This window comes from Epinephelus lanceolatus, chromosome 7 (genome assembly GCF_041903045.1).
Source record: "Epinephelus lanceolatus isolate andai-2023 chromosome 7, ASM4190304v1, whole genome shotgun sequence".
Lineage (NCBI taxonomy): Eukaryota > Metazoa > Chordata > Actinopteri > Perciformes > Serranidae > Epinephelus > Epinephelus lanceolatus.
The window spans coordinates 14679182-14706312 of NC_135740.1; the positions used below are offsets into that span (position 1 = coordinate 14679182).

The window sequence follows — 27131 nt, forward strand, 5'->3', positions numbered from 1 at the left end:
CAGCATGCCAGGGAGTGGCCGGGAGAGCCCGACTGTTTTCTTTAGGACTGGGGCTGGGCAGAGGGCTGCAGAGTGGACACCAGTGAGGAGCTGAGGAGTAAGTGACCTGCAGACTGAAAGCTGAGGAGAAAGGGCACAGTCAAGGAGGTTTTAGGCTGGAGTTATGAGGGTGGGAGCTGCGACCTTGGCTGGGGGGATATTTGGGGTAGTAGGGACTCTGTGTTTCTTCCTTGCCTTTGCTACAGACTACTGGCTGGTAGCCAGTGACGACTGCGGACCGTATACATGGCCAACAAAAACAACCCTGACAAAAGATGACAATGGGACTGAGGTAGGCCACCTACATACAATGTGTGTAGCTTCACTGACATAAATACACACAGTAAATACAAACCTCATTGCTGTCTGTCAGAACTTGTCAGTGACTTACAGCCTAACAAATGCTTATAATAATAGTCACCGCAGTTCATTATTTTTATCACTGAAACATCACATGTGGGGACCACAAAAAGACAACTGTGGAACCTGATCAGATGCCGTGAAACAGTGGTGTGCATGCTATGCCACTACATGATATTTAAAGAGCTACCAAAATAATCTAGTCTTTCACTTTAAAAGAAACAGATATACACAAGAATGAATGCAAACAAACAAATCCATGTCATGGTCAAGAGGAGGTTGAGACATCCTGACTTTTTCTTTGATTTTAGTAACTTTTAGTATTGGTTACGCTCCAAAAACACTGGATCCTACACTTCCCATAATGCATCCAATGGCATCTTTTTGTCAGACACTCTATATCTGGTAAACAACTCTCAAACATCACTTTGTAATGCAGGCTTTTTGTTTAAAGACTAAGAATCTACCACCATGCTAATATTGCTCATATGTGACATGTGATGTGTTTGTTTGTTTGTTGTTAAATAACCATGCAATCTGATCTTTTATTCTGACTTGGGCCACTTTCATAAACGTATGATTCTAAAAAAGATACAGGTCTGATTCTTTGCAGTGCAACCTCAAACTGAACGGTCATATTGGAATTCATGCAACTTGTACCGACTCTAGAGACTTGCTGCAAGAGTCTTGTGGAGAGGCGCTGACAGATGCAGTCACAAGTAGCCCTTGACATTCTAAAAGTTTGGATGAAATCTGTTCAGTGAAGCCATTCATGACACAATCCCACCACTCCTGGCTTCGACTCCACACATACTGCCATACAGAAGTAGCAGCCATCGCGCCACAAAAAACCATATAATTAAAAACTTGACTTTCTTTCTTCTCAGCCTGTCCTCATTATCATATGCTCAGGAGTGTGATGTTTTTGTTATTGTTCTTCTCTGCAAACATGTCAGTTCAGAACCATGACCATTTCACACTTGAATCTGATATTGGCTGCATTTTTAAAAAAAGTCGGTGTGTAAACAATAAAATCAGATCTGAGTAAATCATCAAATTGCAGACTAAGACTTGCAGTGTTCATATAGCCTATGTCTTGTAAACCCTGATGTCTTTCAAACGTAAGGCTATTTGTGTGTTTATGTTTGTGTTTGTTTCTTGCAAACCACAGGTACATTATATTTGCATGTTATTATGTAGCGATACGTTGAAACTTTATGTTTCGACAATGCTGTGCTTGTGTGGTTAGGTTTAGGCCAAGCAGCAACCTCCGAGGCTGAAAAATGAAGCCATTGCGGAAGTGCCGAAAACGGCAGTTCCTCAAATGGCCACTTGAGGCTGGCTCCAGAATTCAGTGAATCCTCATAGACCCTCAAGTTAAAATGCTCAACTAAACAGCAGAAATAAACATGTTTACAGCATGGTACAAAAACAGCTTTGGTCTCTGTGGCTAATTCTAATGTTTACAACACCTGTACAGGGGGTGAATTGTTTTATAACTCACCCATTTACATTTTATTAAGGCCCAAAAGTTATGCATATCTAAGGGAGAGGCTGCTTGAGTGACATTCTGTCTGTGGGGCGTCGCTACACTCTGTGAGACAGATCCCCCCTTCGCTTCTCCACAGCTTCACCCTCTCATCCAAATATAATAGGGCTGAAATGCCAGACTTGAGGCTTCACAACAGCAGCCTACAAACCAATGGGTGATGTCACAGAAGCTACATCCATTATTATTTACAGTCTTAATGGTTTAGGCACAAAAACCACTTGCTTATGGTTAGGAAAAGATCATGTTTTGGCCTGAGGGGCACAATCCTGACAAGAAAAGCAGCAATGTCTCGGTGAGAAACAACCACTATTTACACTTTCAGACTCGTAAAATCAAAACCAGTTTTATTTGTTGGCATCAAACAGTGGTTGGCAGCTTAGCAGGTGTGTCACCATCTCCACCATCAACTGTGTTGTTTACAAGATTAAGAATCTACAGCCATGCTTTTTGCTCTATAAGCCTTAACTTGGGCAAAGTGATTCTTTGAGCGAAATGGTAATATTAACATGCTAACGTTCTCACAGAGAAAATGCTAACACCATGATGTCATGACAACATCAGGGTTATTTTGTCAGACTTGACAAAGCTCCTCCAGAGCCATCACACAACTGTTTTCACAGGCAGTGTAGTGCTGACCTTCATGTGTAAACTCGCCGGAGTTCCCCTTTAATTTCCCAGTTTATTCTTCCATGCCACATTTGTGAGAAAGTTCACAAAATGCAAAGTAAGGGATATATTTATAAAAGCTGATCCCCCGGTGAACTCCTCCCTAACGCCACAGCACAACAAAGTCTTTCATTTTCAATAAAAGAGGATGATTAAAGTTGCTGTGTGTTATTCAGCACCATCAATCATGTTTCTGACAAGCAAATGGAGAGTATCACTCATGCGTGTTTCATAAGTTCCCCTTGAAAACCTCACAGACAAGCAGGCCATAATCAGAACCACGTTTGATGCCGTGGCACCGCTGAAGTACAGAATCGCACAGAGCAGCTAACAGACACATGTTGACAGAGCTGACAGACATTAAGGTTCATCCATCTTCAGACATTTGAGCGTCCATTACTGTGTTTGTGTGCTGATGTCAGCCTGTCTCTTTTTCTCATTTAGATCCAGTTAGTGGAAGCCGTCACTGCCTCTCCTCCACCTCTCACTCTGCACCACGAGGGCTTCTTCTGGCGATGTGTGTTTCAGGTGGAGCCCACAGCACATGCAGTCCTGGCCACTCTCTTCAGTATGTATGCCCTCCAAGGCGGCAAAAAGTTTTTGTTGGGGTTTGTCCAATGTGGTTGCATGTCTCACGCTCAGCAGTGTGGTCTGCTTGACACGCTAACAAGTGCAGGAAAGAAAAATGTCTATAATTTGGATATTTGACAGAAAATATACAGGAGGAAGAATGTGTTGGCATATTTTTCAGTTTGTGCGGTGTTTTGGCATTTCTCTAAATTTTGCTCTTGTGTGGTTTTTTTTTTCAAAACCACATTGTTTTTTTATTGACCCTGTAGGTTCTTTAGAGCCTTAAAGACTTTTCTTTCTCATGTAGCAAACCAGCCAAAATCCAAAGTCTGTATCCATGGTTACCTCTTCCCTCTGCCTGTCGCACTTGGACAGGTGCCTCATCCAAGTTATGATACTGCAGCAGGTAATGCACTCACTCACACCCTTATAGACAGGTGAAAAATCTGAGCATGACAGCATGATGAGTATGACAGTGATGCTATGGACTAGATTTTGGACCAACTTGTTTAACAGAGTTCTCCACCACAATCACAAAAACACCAAATGAGGTCTTTTCTTTTAGAAAAATGTTGTTTCATCCCTCTGGTGGTTCCTCAAACTTGTAGAGTAAATGCTAAGGAGCGCTGAAGCTGTTTTAGAGGTGTTGGCTTAACACCCATCTTTATATACACATAAACACTTCCTCACATGCATAAGCACAAATTCACAATTCACTTTTGGCCATTTATGGTGAGTAACAGTAAAATAAGCTTTAATTTCTAAATCACCAACTTCATACATAGACTTTTTTCCCCCCAAGGAATAGTATGATGTCTGTGGGAAAAACATTTATTCACTTCCTTGCTGAGAGCTAGGTGGAAAGACTGACTCTTAGATCTGTCTTTTAAAGGTCCAGTGTGTAGGATTTAAAAGCATCTACTGGGAAAAATGGTGCAGTATAAAATACTCATAACTATGTTTTCATTAGTTTAAAATTCCCAAAACTAAGTATTAATGTGTTTTCACTACCTTAGAATGAGCCCCACATATCTACATAGAGAGCAGATTGTCTTTCTCAGGGTCCGCCATGTTGTTTCTACAGTAGCTCAGAATGGACAAAGCAAACACTGGCTATAGACAGGGCCATTGATGTTTTCGCGATGTCCACTGTAGAAGTTTCAGTTCTGCAACCTCACTGCTACATGCCACTATATCCTTAACGCTTGACCTTTAAATAGGATTTCATTCAGTTAGCTAGGCTTAACATAAAGACTGCAAGGAATAACACAAAGCCTGTCAGCACCTCTAAAGGCCTTTACACACCATGGGCCCATGGGTTTTTTTTTGTGTGTGTGTGATTAATTTACATGTCAATATATATATATTTTTTTCAAAATGTTTTTTTATGAGTACTTTCACACAGAAGGCAATTATCACACAGCCAAAAGCGACATCATTTTTCTTTTTTCTGAACAAGGTTGTTTTTTCTAGGCTTTTGCACCATGAATGATGGCATTAACAAATCATGTAATGACTATTCTTATGAGGATTACAATACAGCAACAACAATACAGAGGCTCCGTAGTCTGAACTAAAATGGCCAACTTTGTTACTTCTCTCAACCTTTGACAGAGTCAATGCATACCAGGTCTGTTAATTCTGTTCTTACCTTTCACAATAAAAGCCTTACACATACTGTATACAAGAGGACACTCTGACTCACTTAAACCATTTTGTGAAAAGGTAAGTCAATAAGATAGCCTGTAGTAGCTTAGGCTCCACAACAACTTACCTCAGACAGACTGCCAGACCCTACTCTGGGTCAACAGGGGCCTGGTAGTTGTTGTGCATCACTGCCAATGAATCTATTTGCAACAAAACCTTTTATCCCATCCACGCCAGTATGAGTAGTTTTCACGCAAAATATTCGCACATCAGTACTTTTACATTTATTAATTAACATGTTATATCTTTTATTTAAAAAGTCTCTGCACCCAGCCAAGAATTAGTCCGGCATATAACTCCTATTTAATTCTCAAGTTGTTGCTTTACACTTCAGTTTTTGTATGCATAAATCAAATTCACTATCATGTGGTGATTAGTAAGCTTAGAGGCTCTGAGAGTGACGCTAGCTGTTTCCCCGTTTCTGGTCTTAATGCTATGCTAGCCATCTCCCGGCTGTAGCTTCATACAGAATTGAATAACTGACTATAATATATGATAATATGAGAGGTAGGCTATTGATCTTGTCATATAATTGTTAAGCATATTTCACAAAATGTCAGACTATTTATCTCATTGTAGACTCCCGCTTCCTTCAAGTTGCCCAAATTTGTAAAAAAAGAGAGCATGACCTAGTGTCATTCAATGATAGCTGTTGCCTGAATGCAAACACTCACTTGCCATGCTATATATCTATATCTACATGTATAAGTAAGTGCTCTGACGGTGGCCTGGTTGTATTTCTCATAGTGTTTCGGGGTTTCTGGACCGTGCTGTTAATCCTTGGCCTGGTCGCAGCTCTAACTGGAGGCTTCCTCTTGGTCTGTGGTGTCCCCTGCATTAGCCACACACTGTACAAGCTGGGCGGTGCTTTCCTCATAATTGCTGGTAAATATAGTCTGTGTGTATGTGTGGAGTTGATAACCACAGTATTTATCTGCAGTGTGGAATATGGTGCCAGGGGAGTAGGTGAATGTGCAGACATAAACGTATGTTGCAGCCATTACTGCTGTCAGCTGTTCATACCTGTCACATGACAAACACACACCCAACACAGACAGCAGAGCAGCAGATGTCACTCTGCAGGACTGTCGCTATAACAACAGCAGGTTCAAACACCGCTGCCGTGGTAACAGTAGAGATGAGTAGGAGCTGCATTCCTCTGGTGTTACTCACAGCACTGATATCTGAGTCTCCCTAACACTCTTTATATGACTTCCCAGCCTGCTTGATCCTGTTCATGCTGCTGCTCTTCGTGCTGTGGATGGAGGCGATGGAGGTGAAGCGCTACGTCATGCAGGAGAGAGGAGAGACGTGTCCACTTGCTCAGGTTTCAGTGCTCTATGGGCTGTCTTTCATGGTGGCGGCTGCAGGCGTGCCTTTGGAGCTCATCTCTGGAATGATCTTCATGCTGGTGGGCCGCACGTTGCGTGCCAGCAAGTGAGCTCGCCGTCTGGTCTGTGGGGAAGAAAGGACTGACCTTTTACTGTCCTGCACTGGGACTCACTGGCAGACTTGTGGGATGTAGATACTGGCTGGAAAGACATGATCAATATTACAGCACCACCCTTTGGATGTCAAGTATAGCAGTCAGAGACACTCATCTTTGGTTTTCTATAACTTGCTTTGCTTTATTTATATATATATATTAAAAAACTCTAATTGCTTTAGAATAATAATATCATAATTAAAGAGCACAAGTTATGGGATTAATGAGGTGTGATATTGATATCATAGTGGTGTTAAAGGAATACTTCACTCCCCAAATGACCATTTTTATGTCAGTTAGGCCTCGATCACAGAGAAAGTGTTTTGCAGGTTGTGCAGGTTGCAAAACGTGAGGTGCACTGCCTTTTTTTATACAACTGAATGCCACTAGTAAACAAATTGCTTGCTTCACCTTTTACTGTTGCCAGGCAACCACCTCATCACGTCCTTACACTAACCTTCCCGTGTAATCAATCTGCTGTTTTTGTTTTGTTTCTTTCACAGTAATTTGTATCTAGTTCCTAAAATGTTGAGGCAGAGGGTACTGTAGCTCTGGTTGAGGGTGAGAGGCTGTCAGCAAATAGTTTGTTGGGCACAGGGAAACGGAGATCTGTGTGGGTACATGAGACCCTGAAAAAGAGGGTGGATCATGGGGAGTACCACAGGCTGGTCCAGGAGCTTCATCTCGATGACGGCCGTTTCCAGGCTTGTTTTAGGATGACTCGGGGGCAGTAATTGGGCCGTATAGCTCTGGGTATCCAGCAACTGCTGCCACCATTTTCTCCTCCATTGTTTACCAACTGTAAACTTGTTGTCATGACCACCACAGAAGGCCTGCCTCTCAAATCATTCAATTGGACAATGGGGGAAAAAGTATGGAAAAAGAGATCACATGGGGCGCTGTTCCACTCTGAGGTGAAGTTTTTCAACTTGAGGAGTTCAGAGCACTTCAGGAGCCTAGAGTGCAGAAACACGGGGAACGTCGCGAGCAAAAAGCTTAATTCTCATTTCAACCCTTTCCTGTGTGTTCGGGGCCTTACTCAGCCTGTGTTACGCTGAATTTTTTGAAGAAACCTTTGTTTTTTCTGCCAGCCTATGGTGAACAAAGAATCAAAACGGAGAAAATTCTTGAAGAATTGGAGTAAAAAAGGTCTGCATTGAACAATTAGCAAACTATTCAAAACATCTACATATAATCCAAGACTCATTTAACCAGCTGTAGGCTCAGTACTTACCAAATAGACAACCATTTTCAATGAGGAACTGTACTAAAAGTGAAACTTACCTATGCTCACTTCACAGCCAGTCCACTGGCAAAAACAATAATTTTACCTCTCTAAACATGGGAGCTGCTGGTGCCTCAATTTGTGGTTTCTTTATGTTATTGTGTAACTTTGCTGAATCCAAACTAGTCTGAGTGGGCGGAAGTTCGCTGCATAGATCAGCCTCTCATTGGGCAGAACGAGCCACCTGCTGAAGTCCCGCCCTACCAGCTCCGGTTGTGTAGCAGTTTTCAACATGTCCTTTACTAATTTTTGCGATGTTTGATCTTGCAGGGATGTAGCCATTTTTCTGCCATGGTTCGCGTCCTGTAGGCGATATTTTTGTAGGCGTGTTACACCAAAACCTGTTTCCCCCCGGCAATATTTTTGCAAGCGCACCGTTCCTGTGGCACCGCCCAGGACGATTGTGATTGGCTGAAAGAAGTACAAGCAGCCAGAGCATTTTTTCCTCCAATCTTAAAGTGAGAGTCAGCCCAGCCAGACCTTTCTTTTCTTGAGAAAGGTCTGGTGAGCGAGACTAAATCCAAACTAGCTTTTAAAACAGTAACAACAAACTACTGATTGAGGCAGCAACTCCTGGTTTTGACAAGTCGCTAGCTAGGTTTCATTTTGAGCTGAGTTCCAGCTGTCTGTTTGTGAAGTACTGAGCATACAACTGGATAAATGAGACATGGATTACACTGCACAAGTTGTGTGGGTTTATTAACTGATGTTTTGATATAATTTTGCTGTTGTTAAATGTGATCCCCTTGTAATTTAATTCATCAAGAATTTTCTCAGTTTTTGGATTCTTTGTTTACCGTGGGGGCATGGGAGAAAAACAAAGTTTTCCTCAGGAATTCAGCGTAACATGAGGTGAGGAATAAATACACAAATAGTCATTTGGGAGGTGAAGTATTTCTTTAAGGAGCAATATATGATGTGCTAAGATATGTTTTTTTATGTGTGAATACAAACATTTTCTCCACTCAGTTGTAGCCTACTGTCATTCTTGTAATTGATTTTTTAAATTAAGGCTGCAAATGATGAGTCCACAGAGCGGAAAGTAAGAAATGTTTGGGTGAACCAGCTGTGGCCCCTCTCCTGACTTTGACATACATTCAAAGTAGGCTTGCTGGAGAGAGGGATGAGGTGGGAGGGAGGAATGACTGGATGGACTGGAGACAGAAATAGTGGGCTTGGACAGAGGGTGGGGTTGAGGGTGGGGGTGGAGCAGGAGAGGGATGCATATTGGAAGGGAAAGACAGAGAATTGATGCGTGTAGCGGGGGCACAAGGGGGTTTTGAGAAATGAACAGCTGTTTGTGGGTTTGGTTGGTGTGCAGCAGGCCGGCCACCTGCCTCCTTCACCCCAATCACATTTCACTCCCTCACTGAAACCCCTCTTCTTCCTCTGTTCTGCCTCACACTGTTATGTTTCTCTGCCCCACCCTGCATGTGCACAGAAACTTTCAGTTCAAGAATTCAGAAACCCCATACCATCTACTGACACAGACAAAATGAGCTGCACCTTTATGACTGTTCTTTATTTTTCCTCAGTGTTATTCAAATGGGGAGCACAGACTTGTGATTGTATCATAACTGCTACGATATTAGATCATTCTGCTTTTTCATTGGTTTGAATGGGCAGTGTGTGGAAACAAGCGGGTGGACTCTCGATCACACATATCAGCTTTCATCTGCTACACCGTGGAGCAGGAGTGGCGGAGGGGGGGCATGTTTGCTTCAAAGACCTCACTGATCAAACACATAGAAACACACGTTCAATCACACACACACAAACACACACACACATGCTGTGATCAAACTGTCCACAACACACTGATGTTAATTATTGAAGTATTCTGTATTTATAACTGCATCACTGACCCTGGATCTGACTCATGTAAGACAGTATATATCAGAGTGTGATGCTGTAATATAGCACCATCGCCACCGGATCATAAAGGTCAACTGAGTTAACTGTGTTGCCTGTGGTGTCAGAGGAGACCTCTCTAATGCAGGTACACTGTGGTCTTTTACATGATTGTTGCTGGTAATTTAACTTGTGATTTTATTTAGCTTTAATGTAATGATAATTTCTGATAAACATGACAGATATATGAGCTCATTTTGCATCATTTGTCTGCAACTGCCTTGCAAGAACAGTTTAATTCTGCATGAAGCATTCATGATAAAGTATGCTTTAATCTTTGTGTTTAAATCAGTGTTTCAACAAAATAAAAGAAAAAAATACATGTCTGTAAACCTCTGAAAGAACATCTCAGCTCCTCTGTGGTCTTATAAGCATGGGATTCTCATATGTGAGTTTTAATCTGATAACACTGCAACCACAAGAAAACACTCCACTCCTGATGTGAAGAAGCCTTAAGGCAGTAAGACAGATAAAAAATAAAGACGCAGAAGAAAAGATGCCCAGAAGACAGAGAAAATAAAGAAATAAAAAAAGACACATAACTCCATCTGAAGAATCTGAGGTATGCCATGTGAAATAAATCTGTTCCATTTAAGGGGGAAAAGAACATACAAGGAGAGGGATCGCTTTTTTACACGTGTCTCTCAGATTTCAACCACCATCCCAGAATAATGCAGATAAATGAAATGTGGTTTGTGGATCATTTAAATTACATTTAAAAACTCAACAGCAACTTAACAACGCCACATCAGACCTCCATTTAGCTCAGTTGTTTTGACATGGCTCCAGGGGTAGGCACCTCAACACCTTGGCACTTCTCAATGGCTAGATACCGATACATTAGCACCTCGCTCAAATTTCAGTTCCCACAGATTAAAATGAACTAGTTCTACTTTACAAATTAATTTCATTCATTTTTTAAAGTTTTTAAATAAAATAAAAACTTGTGATTTAATCACAGATCTTACCCATGGCTGGTCAGATGCCTCAACAGGTTTCAAATTTGCAGTTGATGAGGCTGACTTTCAGACTTCTGTCTCGACTTGAGGTACAATTTGCATAAAATATGAGATTTTTTTTTCATCCAAATCTGAACTGATTTGTTCATAAAACTTCAAATATTTACTTGAACTGGCTTCAGCAGTACTGGTTTGTTTAAAATGCCAGTTGCACTAGCCATGCAGGCGTTGTGCTGAAGTCTGTTCCCCCAGCTAATAGTGTTTACTTCCTGTTGAAATGGGAGTTGGTTCAGATTTACGAAGAGGAATTTCATATCTATGGGGAAATCTTCTCTGACACAACACTGTTATTTTAGGTCCCGTGGTTCCTTAAAGAGCAGAAAAACACAGTGCATAGGTGTTGTTCATGTTCATTAGTTACAAACAGTTATGTTCAGACTTCAAACATGAACACATTCAATGGTCACGCTCTTTTAGTGTCACTCCTGCTCCACAGTGTCTTGATACAGCACTGCACGTCAGTCACAGCATGCCCACAGCAGAGCGCGTCTGTCATAATCAAGTGAAGCTGGTCTTCTTCTATATGCAGAGCTCTGCAGCCCTCCAACAAGTAAACACTACATAGAGCTGTGTAAGAAAACAAGTACAGAGGCAATGCAAAGCATCTTATAGTTGTTTCTACATTTCACATTAAATAAATCAATCAAACATCCCGACCTCAACAAGATACAGCCTATACTTCCAAATCCTGCAAAACTAAATACACACACAGTGAAGCTGGCAGCAACCATATGCTACAAAGACGGAGTCTGTGTAGCAGGTAAAAACATCTTGCTGTGCCCGCCTGCATGACACGTCACATCCATGCCCCATTTATTTTGGCCATAAGGGTAAGCCATAAGTTAAGTTGTTATCAGCATCTACTGGCTAAACTGTAAAAGTGAATAGAGTATTCAAGAGATGGCACAACAGCAACTAGGAAAGGTGACATTTACTGATTGAAGGGTACATGAGCTCACTTCAGTTGAAAACCTTAATGCTTTCATTGGTGCAGGAGAAACAGTCGAGATCAAAGCACTTAAAGGAGCTGAAAGTTTCAGTTGAAGCATAAGCACTGAAAGGAGTTGTTGCTGCTGAGAAACTGAGCAGTGAACTGCAGGTGGTAGTATTTAGTGCAACACACACTGGTCACATCAGCGGCTCAGTGGTTAGCACCAGCGCCTCACAGAATAGGTGTTGAATGGGCCTTGGTCCTGTCTGTGTGGAGTTTGATTTTCTTTTTATGAAGCTGTGCGACTGCCACCCCTCCCCCCCAAAAAAAACTACTGAGAGCGGCTGGCAGCAGCTAAGTCAAAGCCGATGTATGATGTATAGTCAGTGATAGGCCTGTGGTGGTAACTGAGATGCCAGTGGTGTGCGTGTCACTGACATTCCTTGTAACTCACAAGCCTAGCCTGGGACTGTTTTATCCACTGCATGGCACACAGTCCTGAATGCTTCCCATTGCAATGTTTAAGGAGGCAGCTGTGCATTGCTCCTTAACAGAGATAGGAAGTGTATCAGGGTACAACTGCCAAAGCAGTGTCGGCTCTTGGAATTGCCTAGAACTGCAGTTGCAGTTATGAATTAGCAATTCTTAGAGCCATAACCACTGGTTATGGGGATACAGTCTTTGTACTGAAGGTGGCACTGATTGAAAAGTCATGGGGTCTTTAAAGTCAAAATGGTTAATCTTCAGAATAGCATGAATGTGCTTAACAAATATAGAGGTCTGCCATCTAGGTGTTTTATGTAGGTGTTGTTATGTAGGTTGTGTAGGTGGAAATATTGGCTTGTGGGTGGAAAGGTCAGGGATCACCTCATTCCTTAGACATTATGATTTGGGGTCCTGAATGTTCAGAACAAAATGAACAGAAATCTGGCAAACAGATGTTGATAGAGCTTTCTTTTAACATCCCCATACTTTAAGGAACAGTTCACCCCTAAAACAAAAATACATATTTTTCCTCTTACCTGTAGTGCTCTTTTTCAATGAAGATTGTTTTGGTAGAAATTGCAGAATGTTGCAGATATCAGCCGTAGAAATGTCTGCCTTCTCTCAAATATAATGGAACTGGATGGCACTCAGCTTGTTGTGCTCAAAGCACCAAAGAAATACATTTGAAAAACTCAACAGCAATGTGTCTTTCCAGTAATCATGACCAAGTTACCCAAGATAATCCACAGACCTTGTTGTGAGCAGTTTCATATAGGAACTATTTTCTTTCTACCAAACTACACACGCCAACTGATTTCTGGGGTGAAACTAAAAAATCTTACACAGCTTTATGAGGAGAGGCTCATGTCAAGGGCTCAGTCCATTGTGTCCGACCCTCTGCATCCTTTACATGCTGAATTTCAGCTGCTATCTTTTGTCCTGTGTGTGGTCTTGGTGTTCTGTATGTGCGCTGTATTGTCATATTGTATTGTTATGTTTCCCTTTACTCACTGCAAACCAAATTGCCCTACGGGGACACTAAAGTTTTACCTTACCTTACCTTTAATTGTATCTCTGCGCAAAAGGAAAGGTGCATCCTTTCATGGATGAGAGGCTTGTGATGGTGACAACACGTCCTCCTCTGCCAACTGGCTAGTTCAATGGTTCTAGATGAGCTAACAGTAGATTTCCAGATTTCTGGAAAGATAAATTGTTGTTGAGTTGTTTTTTTAAATTTGTTTGTGTATCACAAGCTGAATGCCATCTAGTTCCATTATATTCAAAAGAAGGCAGACAATCTCTCCAACAATCAGCACCTCACACCAAAACTATCTGGACTGATAAATAGTACTACAGGTAAGAGGAAAAATATGTATTTTTGATTTTGTGGTGAACTGTCCCTTTAACTGCCACCTCATGTGGGGTGCAAAGTCAACAATTATGAAACAGCAAGACACAAAAAATACAACATGAGTAAAGCATCAGGGTCTTCTCTGCCTGCTGTGAATGATTTCTGCAGTGAATATTCAATGTCTAACAACTGTTTGAACAATGTAAAACTGTCTGCAAGTTATTGTTTTTTTTTGTTTGTTTGTTTTTACTTGGGTGTTCTTATTTAATTAGAAATCTGATGACCCATCCATAGCTTTTACCAAGGTTTTGATAATTATGATATGGAAACACCTGCTGTATTTGCTGTTGTTTAAGAGGGTTAGTTAGTTATATGTCTACACTAAAACTACGCTCCTTGCGGTTCAATTGATGCTGACCATTTCAAGATATAACCAACACAGCAGGCTCAATGAACACTTCTGTCAGACAAGAAAACAAACTGTTATCGCTCACCTTTGAAGGTTTATTTTAATCCACAGATCAATATTCTGCCAATAGAAATGATAATGACACAGTTCTCATACAATCCCAAAGGTCCAGACGATCCAAATCCAGCAAAATATTTAGTCCAAACACATTATTACATCCATAGATACCCACGAATTGCTGTTGCATCATTTCAGATGTTCATATATCTCCATATATTATCCATATTTCTTCTGTTTGCATGTAAATATGAGGAGCCCTCGCTGTCAAAATGGTGACTAACTCCTGACCCTTTCATTGACACCTAACTTGAGCCATTAGGAGCTTCAATGCCCATCCCATAGCCTGCAATAGAAAACAAGTGCTGACTTGTTTTTCACTCATAGTCACACATTCAGTAAAGTCTACCATCTTTAAAAAAAATAAATAAATAAAAAAAAGCACCTGGACAAAACCTTAAAAAAACATGTTTATTTTCTGTGATATTGTTACATAGTTTGGATGTGGACGATGTGAAGCTTTGTGATACAGCCCAGCTAATACCTCCCAGTTCTATATTCAGGCACAGATAAAAAAAATAAAAATAAAGAAAACATTAATTTCAGTGCGTTGAAACTTATATAACTCAGTGACAGAAGCACTTACAGCAATTCTGACTGTTAGGGACAAAACATTAAGTGTTACCTTTCAATGAGACCATGCGTGCACATGTTCTAAAAATGGAACAAGAACAGATTTCAGTTTACTTTGGGTATGCCTTGGATAGGCTTCTAATGTGAATTTAGACAGGACATGTACAAGGATGAAGACAGTGTTTCTGTTTCTGTCTTATTTTGAATGTTACAAGAGCCATGCTTTGCTCTGTTGTCTGAATAACTTTGCTCAGTCAAATCCTGACAGTGGATTGATGGCAAATTACTTGTTCAAACTTGTAATCCATGCAAATTATACTCATTTAAACATTCATCTTATAAGTACTTGGTAACTGGCCTACTTCACTTTAGTCATGGCTGTGGTTGAATTGCCACAATCGGCCAGCAGAGGGCTCTCCAGCTCTCCTCTTCAAAAGGAACATCTCTCATGCATGGATGGACAGAAGGAGAAAAATACGAGGGAGCAGCGAGTGGAAAAGGAAAGGAAAGTGAAGGAAAGGAAAGGAAGCAATTACTGAGCAGAGTATTGAGCTAGAACCCCGGCTTGTTCAGTGACTGTAGCTCTTCCTAATCATAGTTAATTAACTCTTATGTCTCCTCCCCTGTCATCCACAACAATGGAAACACACTATCACTTCATTTAAGGAAGAAATAATCTTGCACTTGAAGTGTCAGCAATTATGGCGTTATAATATTATGCATATGGCATAGTGAGCATCACGTGAATAAAGACATGACATGATAATAAAGTAATAAATAGTCTGCAAATTAACCCCAACAGACTCAAGGAACCTAAAGAGCGTACGTCTTGTTGATTAGGGGTAATGAGTGTATGTATGTGGGGATGTGGATCTGTAGCTCCAGCCATGGCAGCATTATTCAATGCTAATTTCCTGTGTTTGCTAAAGGTCCCACGTATGTGATGTGTCAGACAGCAAACAGCGGGATGTGGTCTCACACTAGGTAGGGAAATTTAACCCTACGTGGACCCCCTCACCCCTCTGTCCTCCAGAGCACCTGGACTGAATACTGGTGGGCTCTAATCCAGTCAGAGAGAGGGGATACACTTGGTGAGAGCTCTTTCCTTCCTTTCTCTAACCCCCTAACTCCACTAGTGAGCCGATTACCTGCTCTGTGTGTGAGAGCCCCGGTCCACTAGGCCCCGAGCATGTTTTTTTTTTAAGTGTGAGAGTGTGTGTGCTCCTGAGACGGCCAGACGGACACAGTTTCTCCCAGATAAAGGTTTTTCTCCTGTCAAAAATGACTGATAATAAGAGCTGATATGAGAGAATAGCAAGCCTTATGGCATCACTGTTGCTTTTTTGTTTCTTTTGTACACCCCAAATCCCCAGGAACAGCCCCACCACCCCTTAACACACACACACACACACACACACACACACACACACACTGCTAATCTGCACTGGGGGGTAGCTGAGGTAGAGAGGGAGCAGGTGGAGGGATAAAGAAGAGTTTCTGTGTGTTTCTTTTTTCTATTTTTGTATAAATAACTAGTGCAGTCTTATTAAAGACATCCCTCCCTTCAAAACACCCCCCAAAACACTTACACACATACATGCACTGACACAGATACACACACACACACACATGCATACACTGTTCATGCAGACAGATTATGTCTCAGACAGTCAGAGCTCCTGCCTTCAATTAACCTCACAAAGACAGGATCACTTACACACACATCTGATGATAGCAGGAGGGAAACCATAAGGAGGTGTGTGCGTGTCTCAATGGCTGCTATGTGTACAGGCAGGCTCTACCACATATCAAGACATGATACAGTAATCAGCCTATTAGTTGAGGGCATTAGGCTATATCATATTGTCTTCTGAGAGACAAACATTCCTGTATATTGTCCACTTTGTTCAAACCACTGAATATAAGCACAGTTACCAGATTTAGTTTCTGCTACTCTAAAACAGTGAAGGTGGGATGCACTGCTGTGTGTAGTCTTAAGAGAATAAATACTGCAGGTAAAGTAAATGAAAAAAGCTTGGCAGGGAAATTCAATAGACTGGTGAGGCGAGATTCAGATAGCAGTGATGCCAAAGGGCTACAGCACCGGCAAGGTGCTGCTCTGCATTTGGATTTATTGGCACTCACCACACTGTGAGGAAGCTGCTGCTATTTGGATACTTGTTTAGAACAAAAATAATACAATACAGCATACAGTTTTGCTTCTATCTTTGTATTTATTTTAGAAAATGATCATATTGTATATGTAAGCATAGTGTCTGCGTTATACCACAGTTAGGGACTTAAGACGTTTGGTCAAAGTTAAGGCCTCAGTATGATAAGTGCTTGTCAGATTATCTAACAACATCTCAGCCCGCCTTTCTTATAGTGGGATCAGAGGACAATCTGACAAGCAAGCCCGTGTTACACTGTGATTGGTCAGGTGTACAGAGGTGTGAATGTAAGGTAGCCTTTGAACGTTTTTTTGGTTACACAACTTTTTCAGTCATGTGTACTGATGCAGAATGACAGTAAAAAGGACATTCCTATTTGAATTAACATAGCAGGATGGTCAGAGTGGCAGCCATTTTAATGTGTACCCTTGCCACTGCAAAGAGCTTTGACCGTAGTAGCAGGGGAAACTTCCATGTAAACATTTGTTTAAACCAACTTGCGGCAAGTCACAGACTCACTGAGGTGAGTTGCAGCCATGACCAGGTGAGCAGTAGAGTAGTGTGAAGCATGGAGGGTTGTCTTTTGTGAACTATCTCTGTTGCTTTACTGCTAGAGAGGAATTAAGGATTGCTGGAATGAATTGCTTAATTTCTCTATCAGTAAGTCATCACATTTTATTCATTATTATCCCAAACTGTTGAGTGTGACACAGTTAACAGCCACACTAACTAACAATAATCACCATTTCTTTTGAACTGGTCAAATGACCATGGTGAAAGTTAAATGTCCATTCTACTCTTGCTCTGTTGTCTCTGATGTGTCCTTATCCCCATTTGTGCATATCATCATGTCGAGACAACAAAAACATGCAAGAAAAACAAAGTGCGAGATATTGAATGTGGGATGCAAAGTAGCCACAATGAGGTATCAAAGCAGAACACTTGTACACTTGTACAAGAAACACCTAACACTTTTAGCAACAGACACAGTTGGACGACATGTTGTTATACCCAGTTCTTATTTAAAGCAAACTGAACTCTTCAGGATTCATTAAGTATCAATCTGGCTCCATCTGATGTGGACCACAGAGTCTTCTACCTGGGTGACTATCTCACTTCAAATCTATGTTGCCATTTTTTTGGGACAAACAAAAATGGACAAAACACTCAACCTGACTTACAAGCTGTGACACTAATAGAAAACCTAGCTGTGTCCTTCAAAATTGTTTTGCTCCAGGGTCGTGGTGGAGTTTCAAGATGCTGGCCACAGTTTGAGTTTGATTGTTGGTTGCATGTTGTCCCCGAGAAGTCCCCTCATTTCCTGCCAGCTCTCCACTGACACTGTCTAGCAAAGGTAAATATTTCTAACCAAAAAAGAGCATTTTGTCCACTCTAGATCTAAAATGACACCAAATATTGAGCAGCAGAGCCCCAGACAGCTTTGTCTCACAAAAATATGTGAAATGATTACAGTCTCTAAACACCGCACTACGTGGCAGTGGCACATCATGTGTTAAAATTACATGCAGGCACCACAAAAACAAAGCCTGCAGAAAGTCAAGAGTCAAGAGCCTTTGTCATGGTGGACACAAATTCCCTGGTTCAACAAGCACACAATGGGAGGTTGCAATGTAACAATGCCATAGGTAGTATAAAGAGTGAAGAGTCCACGTGGGTCGGGGTTGTTGATGGGTCAACAAACACAGGACTTTCACCCATGAGACTGCTGCTCATGTGAAACCAAAAGCCAATGCTGACTTATTTTAACTTAACATATTTTACATACTCATTCCCATACGTAAGAAGTGTTCTTAATTAAACCAAAACCACTTTTTTTTTTTAGAAAGAGATAGCAAGGTCCATGACTATGAAACAGGCCTACCTGATTGTAAACACAGTGATCGACGGGAAGAATTGGCTACATTACACATGAGGCAGACGCAGCGGCAGTGTTAGCATCACATGAGCATCACTGTGCACCCCACAGCTTTACTGTTTACTGAGGAAGGGCCCAGTGTGCTTCATTCAGCTTGACAGCTGTTGTGACATTGTACAGTTTGTAAAGTTAAAAAGCCCCAACAGTTACTCAATAATCTGTGTCGAGCATTCTACAGTGGTCTGTTAAATTTCTTTGCGGGTTTGAAATTTTAAGTGTCCTCATGATGAAAGATGTTAAAATTCATCTGCTCTGTGCTGCAGGAAAGTGGCCTATTCGGGGTTAGCTGAGGGAAGGCCGACCAAACCAAACTGCAACCGATTCACAGCATTAACTACGTGTTTAAAGCTGCAGCAGTCCTGGGAAATAACTTTAACACAATATATGCCACCACAACATACTGCAGTGTTAAAAGGTTGTGGTTATTTCACATATTTTGGTGAGATCATATTGGTTTAGGACCACCCTTGACAATTTAATGTCTGAGAGTGACAACCAGCCCAGCTGAAACCCTGCACACATGTAAAACTAGCCATGTCTCAGCTAAGTTAGAGGGGGCATCCAGGACCATAAAGTCCTCTAAATGTCCTAAGCCGACACAGAGTACATGGATATGTGTGTGTGTGTGTGTGTTCAGACTTCAGCTGCTGTGACAGAGCTGATTGATATAGCACACAACATTTATCATTTTTGTTCATTCACTTGCTGCTGATCTGCAGGTGGATGTAAACCTGCTTTAGCCCAGTCTGCGTGTTTGTGTTTTGGCCCTGGTACACACACCACTACCTGAGTAGGACACACACACACACACACCCAAATCACTGTTTACATGCACTGTTCACTCTTGGAGCTGTCTGGCAAACAAACCAAATCCAGTACAGATACAGTGTACAATCCATCTGAACAACAAATAAGGAAATAAAATAAAAACAAGGAGCTTAACACAGAGACAGGCAGTAAGATCTCTGTGTGGACAGATAGAGCAGAGGAGACACTCCTTTGGGCTTGTGTCTCAACCATCCCTTTTATTCTTCTTTACTGTATGTCTTTATTTTCCTTTAACATCCCCCTACACACACACACACACACACACACACACACACACAAACACCATTCCTCCCCCCGACTTCTTTCATTTCTGCTGAAGGAGAGGAAGAGGAGACAGAGGAGAGAGGAGGGGGGTTGCGATTAGTTTCAGGGTTCCAGCCCACTTGATTGGCAGCTGGCAGCATATGGAGCTGTGAGGAAGGTTTGCCCACGCTCACTTCTGAGGAAACAAATATTTGCCTGAAGGGTAGAGAGAGAGGGAGTGAGAGAAAAAAAATATTAATTAGTTTGCAGACGCACTGAGAGATAAAAGTCGGCAAGACGTATCCATCAAACGGCTGCAGAGTTAGCCGCAAAATGGAAATTTTCCCCAAGTTGACAGATCCAGTAGGCTGCTGGCAGAGCTGAGGGGAAGAACACATGCGCGCTGGGAAAGCACTGAGGTGCACAACACAAGAGCCCACCGTGCAGTCTACATTAACATCTGTGCATACGTTAACATATTCTGAGTGGAATTAACATTTAGGCATGCATCTTCCACGCTTGAGAAACATTTCACTAGCCCCTGCAATTATTTCTTAATTATCGTCTCCACGTCCAGACAGAGTTGTGTGGAGATAAAAATCGACACATATGCAACACATCAGATGCACTCAAGGTAAACGTACAGATGCCAGTCAGGACGGGTTTGCAGTCACCTCATGGTTCCACACCCACAACATAGATGATTATAAGAGAACACATAAGTTTAGATATTATATTTGCCTGGAGTTGATTCTCTCACAATCATACCCCCAGGCTAGGTTTTGGCCTTTTTGCTCCCAAATTTAATGGACACTGTTTGGTTTTACTGCTTTAATAATCAACAGGGAGACTAGCAGCATGTCAGTGACTGCTCAGACAGTTGAAGTTATTTATTTTGGGAAATATGTTACAATATGTTTTGTGAAATGTTATTTCCAAGTTGCAAAGATTAATAAACCTCATGTCTGCGGATCAAATATTCAGCTGGATTAAGGCAGGGTTAACAAGGTTTGTAAAACTGGACACAGGGAGCTGGCCTGGTTCTTTGTATGGTTAAATTAATAAAGAAAAAAGTTTACCAACAGTAAATGTAGTAACAATTATTTGTGTTATGTATGGGATAGTATTAGTGCCAGGCATGAGGGTAAAAGATTAGAGGAGGATAAAGATAAAGGTAAAGATTCAAGTCAAAATCTTGAGACTAAAATTTAAATGTCAAGAATAAAATTTAAATTTCAGTATTAGTGCCAGACATGAGGAAATTTTAATCAGAGGAAGAAGCTGTTTTTTTTTTGTTTGTTTTTGAATTATGAGAATAAAGTCTAAATGTTCAGAATAAAGTCAACTCCTCAGGTCCAGGTAACATCGATACCCTCACAGCTGTTTCAGTATGCATGAATACAACCACATCTTCCAAGACAGTGCCGTTTCTTCCTCGAAACTGATGCAGTTTTTGGCACTATCTCTTCCTAAGTCCTTATACTTACTACCATACTGTATTTTGGCACTAAAAGAGCAATAATTTCCTTGTTACTAAAACTGAGTCTGATGCACAATGTCACCAATTCATCTACACAATGCATCTTATAGAGACAGCTATATACGCTAATGCTAGTAGTTTGATTTATTTTGGCATTAGTACAAGTCAGTTGGACTTTACCCTCAACATTTCAAATTTATTTTTAAATGCAAAGTAAAAAAAAAACTTCCTCCTCTCTTTTTTTTGTTATGCCTGGCTCTAGTTCTCTTCCGTATCTTATGTTTGGTAATTACTTTTTTGCTGGCAACAGTCAGCCACAGTGACTGAGTCTTGTCATCACTGTGAGGTCACTAGATTTCATACTATCGTGTCGTTATGAACACCAAAACCAGATACTGTGCTGTGCAACTGAACAGTATCTGGCAACCCGCCATGCAGCCAGAGATGCTGCACTGAAGTACACGGTGGGAAGCTGTTCATCAAGACATGGCTTCTACATGAATCCCTGCCTAAACAACTTGTCGTCTTTACGTTCAGTTTGGAGCCACTGAATTCACTAATCACTACCATACAAAAAAAAACACATGAAAGAGACTCTCATTGCTTTGATAGATGGCGTTCAGAACACTGACCATGGGATTATGCAGCACTGATAAGGTAATTAACAGACTATGATAGTGTAATTAAGCAACATCTGAGAAGAAAGGCTGTTGGAGTGGCGTGTTGGTGTGGGCGCACATCAAAGCCTGTGGCACTGCTTTAAAGGCAGACTGGCTGTGCAGAACATTTGGTTTAGCGCGGCTCCTCCGCTAAGGTATCGACAAGGAAAGAAAGAGAGGCTTGTTGTGCCATTGAGAATTAGCTGACAACACTATATAACATCATTGTGATGGAAATCAAGTGCTTTTTTTGGAGCGATTCAGTTGTGTAAAATGGACGGAGATCATATCGAGGGAACACAGAGGCTGTAACTGATAGCTCCATTGTTCGAGAGCCAAATGGTGTCTCTCTCTATCAGCGCACAGTCTCAACAGATTCCACTGAATAAATGGAAGTTGCATGAATTCACTTAGGTATTTACCTTGCTTTGCTTTATTGAGAATGCATCTTTGTGGGGTTCGTCGTCGGGCCTTGCAGAGCACACTCCCTCCGTTTCCCTCGCCCCCTCTCCCTCTGTGTGCACTGAACCAGCACAAATTCGGTTTTATTGTATTTGTTTGTTTATTTACTCTTATCTCTTTTCCATTTCAGAGGCTTCCTATCAGAGACCTGCAAACCTCAGAAGCCGAGTGGCAGGGGAGCCGTGGGTTTACATTTGTGTGTGTGAGTGTGTGTAAGTGCATGAATGTGTGTGTGTGTGTGTGTGTGTGTTTCAGGGGATTGGTATAAAATTAAAATACAAATAGAAAGGAAACATTGGAATCATCACTTTTGTTATCACCAGCTATACGGTTTATAGCTCCCACTGTTAACAAACTCCTCCAGGGTGATGAAACAGAAAGCGCTGGAATGTACTCACTTCATGACTCAGAGAATATCTTTAAGTAATATTATAAACACTTGGCAAGACTGCAATGGGTGTGAAACTCATTTTAGGCATTAGGTGAGAAAAACATTACTGCATCCAACAATAAAGCGCTCCGCCTCCGATGAGTACGTTCACAGAGTTGCTCAACATTTAATTCTGAGCCAAGTCTGTAGGAATTACACGGGATAACACCTGATCCTATAGATCAACATCTATACCTTAAAGATAAAGCTTTGAATTCCAAGAATTACACCCATATTGGATTACTAAGCATAACCAAAAGTTTTTACAAGGGTTGCAGCAATCTATTGATTTCAAGGTATACAGTGATATAAAAGTTGACGGTTATGGTACTGTGGACATTTGCTTATCTACGATATTGAAAAAAAGCAACTGGACAGAAAATCTCCCCTTTATTTCAGTTGTTTTCAAAGGGGAGACTTTTTACACAAACTTCCATTAACAAAACTGTTTCAAGTTTCAATTATGGTAATAAATCAACCAAAAATAACCCTTCTGTTTTCATTCCTTTAAGGGTCACTCTGATTGACAATAATCTAAATTCTGTAATACCGTGATACCGTGAGACTGCAACATTTTCTAAGACAGCTATCGTACCGTGAAAATCAGTTGCAACCTGAGTTTTTACCCTTCCCAAACCAAACCTTGCTGGTCTTCCATGACAGTGTAATTCTTCCTGACAATAAAGTTAATGAAAATTGTTCTACTGTATGTTGCATCACAGGGAAACTTAACACACATTACATTTACGACCCTGTCAGCTAAAGAGGTTCTGCCACAACCATGCTTTCATGTTTTGACAAGATTTAAAGGGCCGTCCACACCAAGAATGATAACTGCAATAACTATAAATCTGTTGTTTTAAAAATTGCTCTAACTTAAGTGAATGGTGGAGTCAAAACCACAACTATAAGGACGGCAGTAACAAACAATATTGTTGGGATCACTTTCAGAGCGATTTGATACACAATAGAAACACTGACAGCCAATCAAAATCCATCCAAATTTACAGGGCTTTGCTTTCAGCATAGTAAAAACGTAATTTTACGGTCTTTGGTGCTGCTCTTTGATGATCACCAGGATACCATGAAACTGATGTTGACTTATACAAAGTATGAATAAAATTTGTATTCAAATGATGACAACTCTTGTAACAGACTGCTGGATTCTCCTAACTTCTTTTGTCTTTGACGAAATTCGTGAATCCATATCCTTCTGGGATTTTTTTCTTGTTGTTTTTTTCTGCACAACCTACAGCAGTTTCAGGTCAAAAAATTCAATTTTGTCTAAGCTGCTGACACAGCTGGAGCATGCCGCACGTCATTGTTTATAAGTGTGGACGCTCAACACCCTTAAGAGTCTGGGGTTGTGAGGTTGTAACAGCCATGTACTGAGACCAACCGCTAACATAGCCAAAAAAGTTTCCTCAGACTATAACTTACTAAAGGTTCAGCAACCATGCTGAAATGACAAACAATGAAAACATGTTAACAATACTTGTAACAGGCCTGTGGTCCTTCATGCCATTTATTTATTTTGGCAGCATATTTTGCCTTTATTTGACAATTTTACACATAAGCAACAAACACTGGGAGGAAAGCAAGGATGAGGTGATGTTATAATTACATGCAGCATGTACAAAGCCCTGACACACCAAGTTTACGGTCGGCCGTTGGTCAATGTCAAGTTGTCCGTTGGCGTCTGTCATCCTAGTTTTTGTTGTGTATCCCACACCATTGGCACTAGTCGGCCCTTGTTGGCTGATTTTTGGCTGATTCAGCTTGTTGAATCGGTCTAGGAGACAGCAAAGCCTGTCGGTGAATCAAATCACTCTGATTGGCAAGACGAGAACAGAATTGGAAGTGAGGAAAGTAAATAAACAACTAAAGTCATGAAGGTGTGAGGTTGAAACAAACTTGTCATGTTAGGTAAGATTTATTTTTAGACATTGAAGCAGAGACAGGACAGTTAATAATTGTTTGTGTTATCATTTGCTAGTATACTGTAAATATACTTTGTTCTTTCAACATTAGGTTGTATTGTAAATGTGCTAACTGGCTTACTAGCATCTTGAATCAATCTTGTCATTTTTCCGGTTTCCCTTTTTGAATGATGACTAATGCTGCCTTCTGGTATACAGAGTTATTTCCTCTCACGTAGCCGCAAAGCTTATCTGTTAGTTGGCTGTTGGCTGTAGTCTTTGGAGTGTGTTCAAGTGCAACTTTTTTGGCTGAGACACAGGTGAAATTAGGCAACACAATAGTCCACCTTCACCAACACTAGCTTTTTTATGTCAGTTTGATATGTCTAGGCCTTTAAACCACAAGGCCACCCCAATTTCATGGCATTTTTTTAGAATGGAGTACACAAGAATGTCAGCTTTGTCCAAAGTGATAATAAGATGTCTTAAACCATGCGATAATCATGCATCTGAAACTTTACTTTCTCCCTAGACATCACAATGTGAGACCAGAATTTTTTAAATTTTGGAGAGCACTTTCAACACAATCTGTCTCTGCTTTATGAATTATCAACTCAGTGTGGGTGGAGGCCAGAGCAGAAAAAAGGATGCTTTTTCAAATGTTCCCACATTAGCATTATGGTCATGGCCTAAAGCCAAAACAAAACTACATTTGGATTGTTCTTATACAGATGAATGCAAATACCTCTGTACTCATTGCAGCTCCAGGTGTGTTTGTTTGATCGCGTCCATGCCAAAAGAAGAAGCTTGTGAGTCACAGTGGGAGCGTGCTGGAGTGCAAAGTTAACTTTTAAACTAGTTTCACTCTATGGAGATGAAGCTAAAATTCAACCCAAAAGGAAATCACATAATATTGTTGACAGAAGCCAAATGTGGGTCTTCTTCTCTGTCTCAACCAGCCATTTTTCTTCTGCATACAGATTTGATTTTACTTGGAGCGTACTCATATACTGGTGGTTTAAGACAGTGCTGCAAAGAACCATAAAGTCCCATCAATCACTGCCTCATTACCACCGTCACCACCAACATCCTCGCCAGTCACCCCAAGTACTTAAGCGTGTGTGTGTTTGTGTGTGAGTGTGAGTCTCTGGTCCACTCAGGAGGAGAGAGCGAGCGATCTTGCCAGGATCTGAACTGCCTCTTTGATCTCCCAAAGCCAAACAGAGGGAGAGAGACGCTCGCCCCTCACAGAGAGGATTAAATATCCCTGAGTCGGGACATCACAACTCCCTCTCACCACCACCCCCTTCCCTCCATCCCTCTTTCCTCCACTCCCTTCCTCCTCCCGTCTACCCTGGTTATCACTGAGTCTCCAGAGGGGCTGCAGGGAAAGGAGAGCGAGCGGGGAAGAGAAGAGGAGAAAAGAAAGTAAAGGGGAGACTGTGCGGTTAAAGAAGCCAAGAGGACATCTGGGTCCACGAGGACTTTGACTGTTTCACCCACACAGGGTCAAAGTCTGGATAGGTCACAGCTCTGCCCCGGAGCTCTGTGTGTGTACGTATGTGCTAGGTTGTCATAAAGAAGAGGATTTGTTTAAGAGAGTGGAGTGGAAGGGGTGGAGGGGATGGAGGGATGTTGAAACAGCCAGATGAAAGAATGCAGGAGGTCTGAGCTGTTGTGCTAACCCCCGTACACTCGGAGGTGCCCCGTGTAACTTCCGCCCCACACACATCTGAGAAATTCTTTTATTAAAGGCTTTCCTTTAAGATGGTTCGTTCCAGACAAAAAGTTAAAGTGATTTACACTGTGTTTCAACAGGATATCACTTCTAGTATACTGTAACAGCGTACTGCAACATTTCTTAGCAAGACCATCTTAATCCTGCATACAAATTTAAATGTTGCCCTTTTCCCTTTTAATTTGTCTGACCTCAGTATGAAGGTGTCAGGGTTAATGTGGGTGATATTTTGGCAAGGTACCACATGGACAGGGGGTTACTGGTGACAGATACACTATCTTCTGTCAACCTGGCAATGAAAAAAAGAAGGTCTAGTCATACTAACTCTGAAACTACAGTAGGAGCACTGTTTTTGGCACTGGTGTGGTGTGGCATGGGAAAATTTGTGAGGACGCCAAGTGAGACAGTCCTCCAAGAAAATAAGACCTGAAGCAGGACATGTTGGTGTTAGAAAATGACACTGCTGCTGGTTTATGAAGCAAATGTAATGTACAGATTAGGGGGAGAAATGATGAGTCACTGTGCTGATTCAAAACTTTTCTTTCAGTTTAGTTCAAAGATTCATTGACAATGACTATGTTAGTTTTTTCCATAGACTGTGTAAAAGCAGCAGACTACTACATTTAAGCCTTGAGTCTGGCATTTTGGTCGTAACCATCTTGTTTTTTTTTTTTCCACAATTGATTGTATTTGGATGAGATGATGGAGCTATAGAGGAGTGAGGGGTATATCTGACTGAGAGCCCAAGGACACCCTTGGTAGCAACTTGTCAATCACAAGGCAGCCACAACATAAAGCATGCC

General features: G+C 41.3%; 1 protein-coding gene across 1 annotated transcript; it reads left to right on the forward strand.

The window, feature by feature from the left end:
- Positions 1–16: 16 nt before the first annotated feature.
- Positions 17–8633, forward strand: LOC117260655 (transmembrane protein 182-like). Its single transcript, XM_033632676.2, has 5 exons — positions 17–331; positions 3062–3185; positions 3495–3593; positions 5642–5779; positions 6115–8633. Exons 1-5 carry the CDS (start codon positions 164–166, stop codon positions 6333–6335), a joined length of 750 nt encoding a protein of 249 aa, XP_033488567.1. The 5' UTR covers positions 17–163; the 3' UTR covers positions 6336–8633.
- Positions 8634–27131: the final 18498 nt, after the last annotated feature.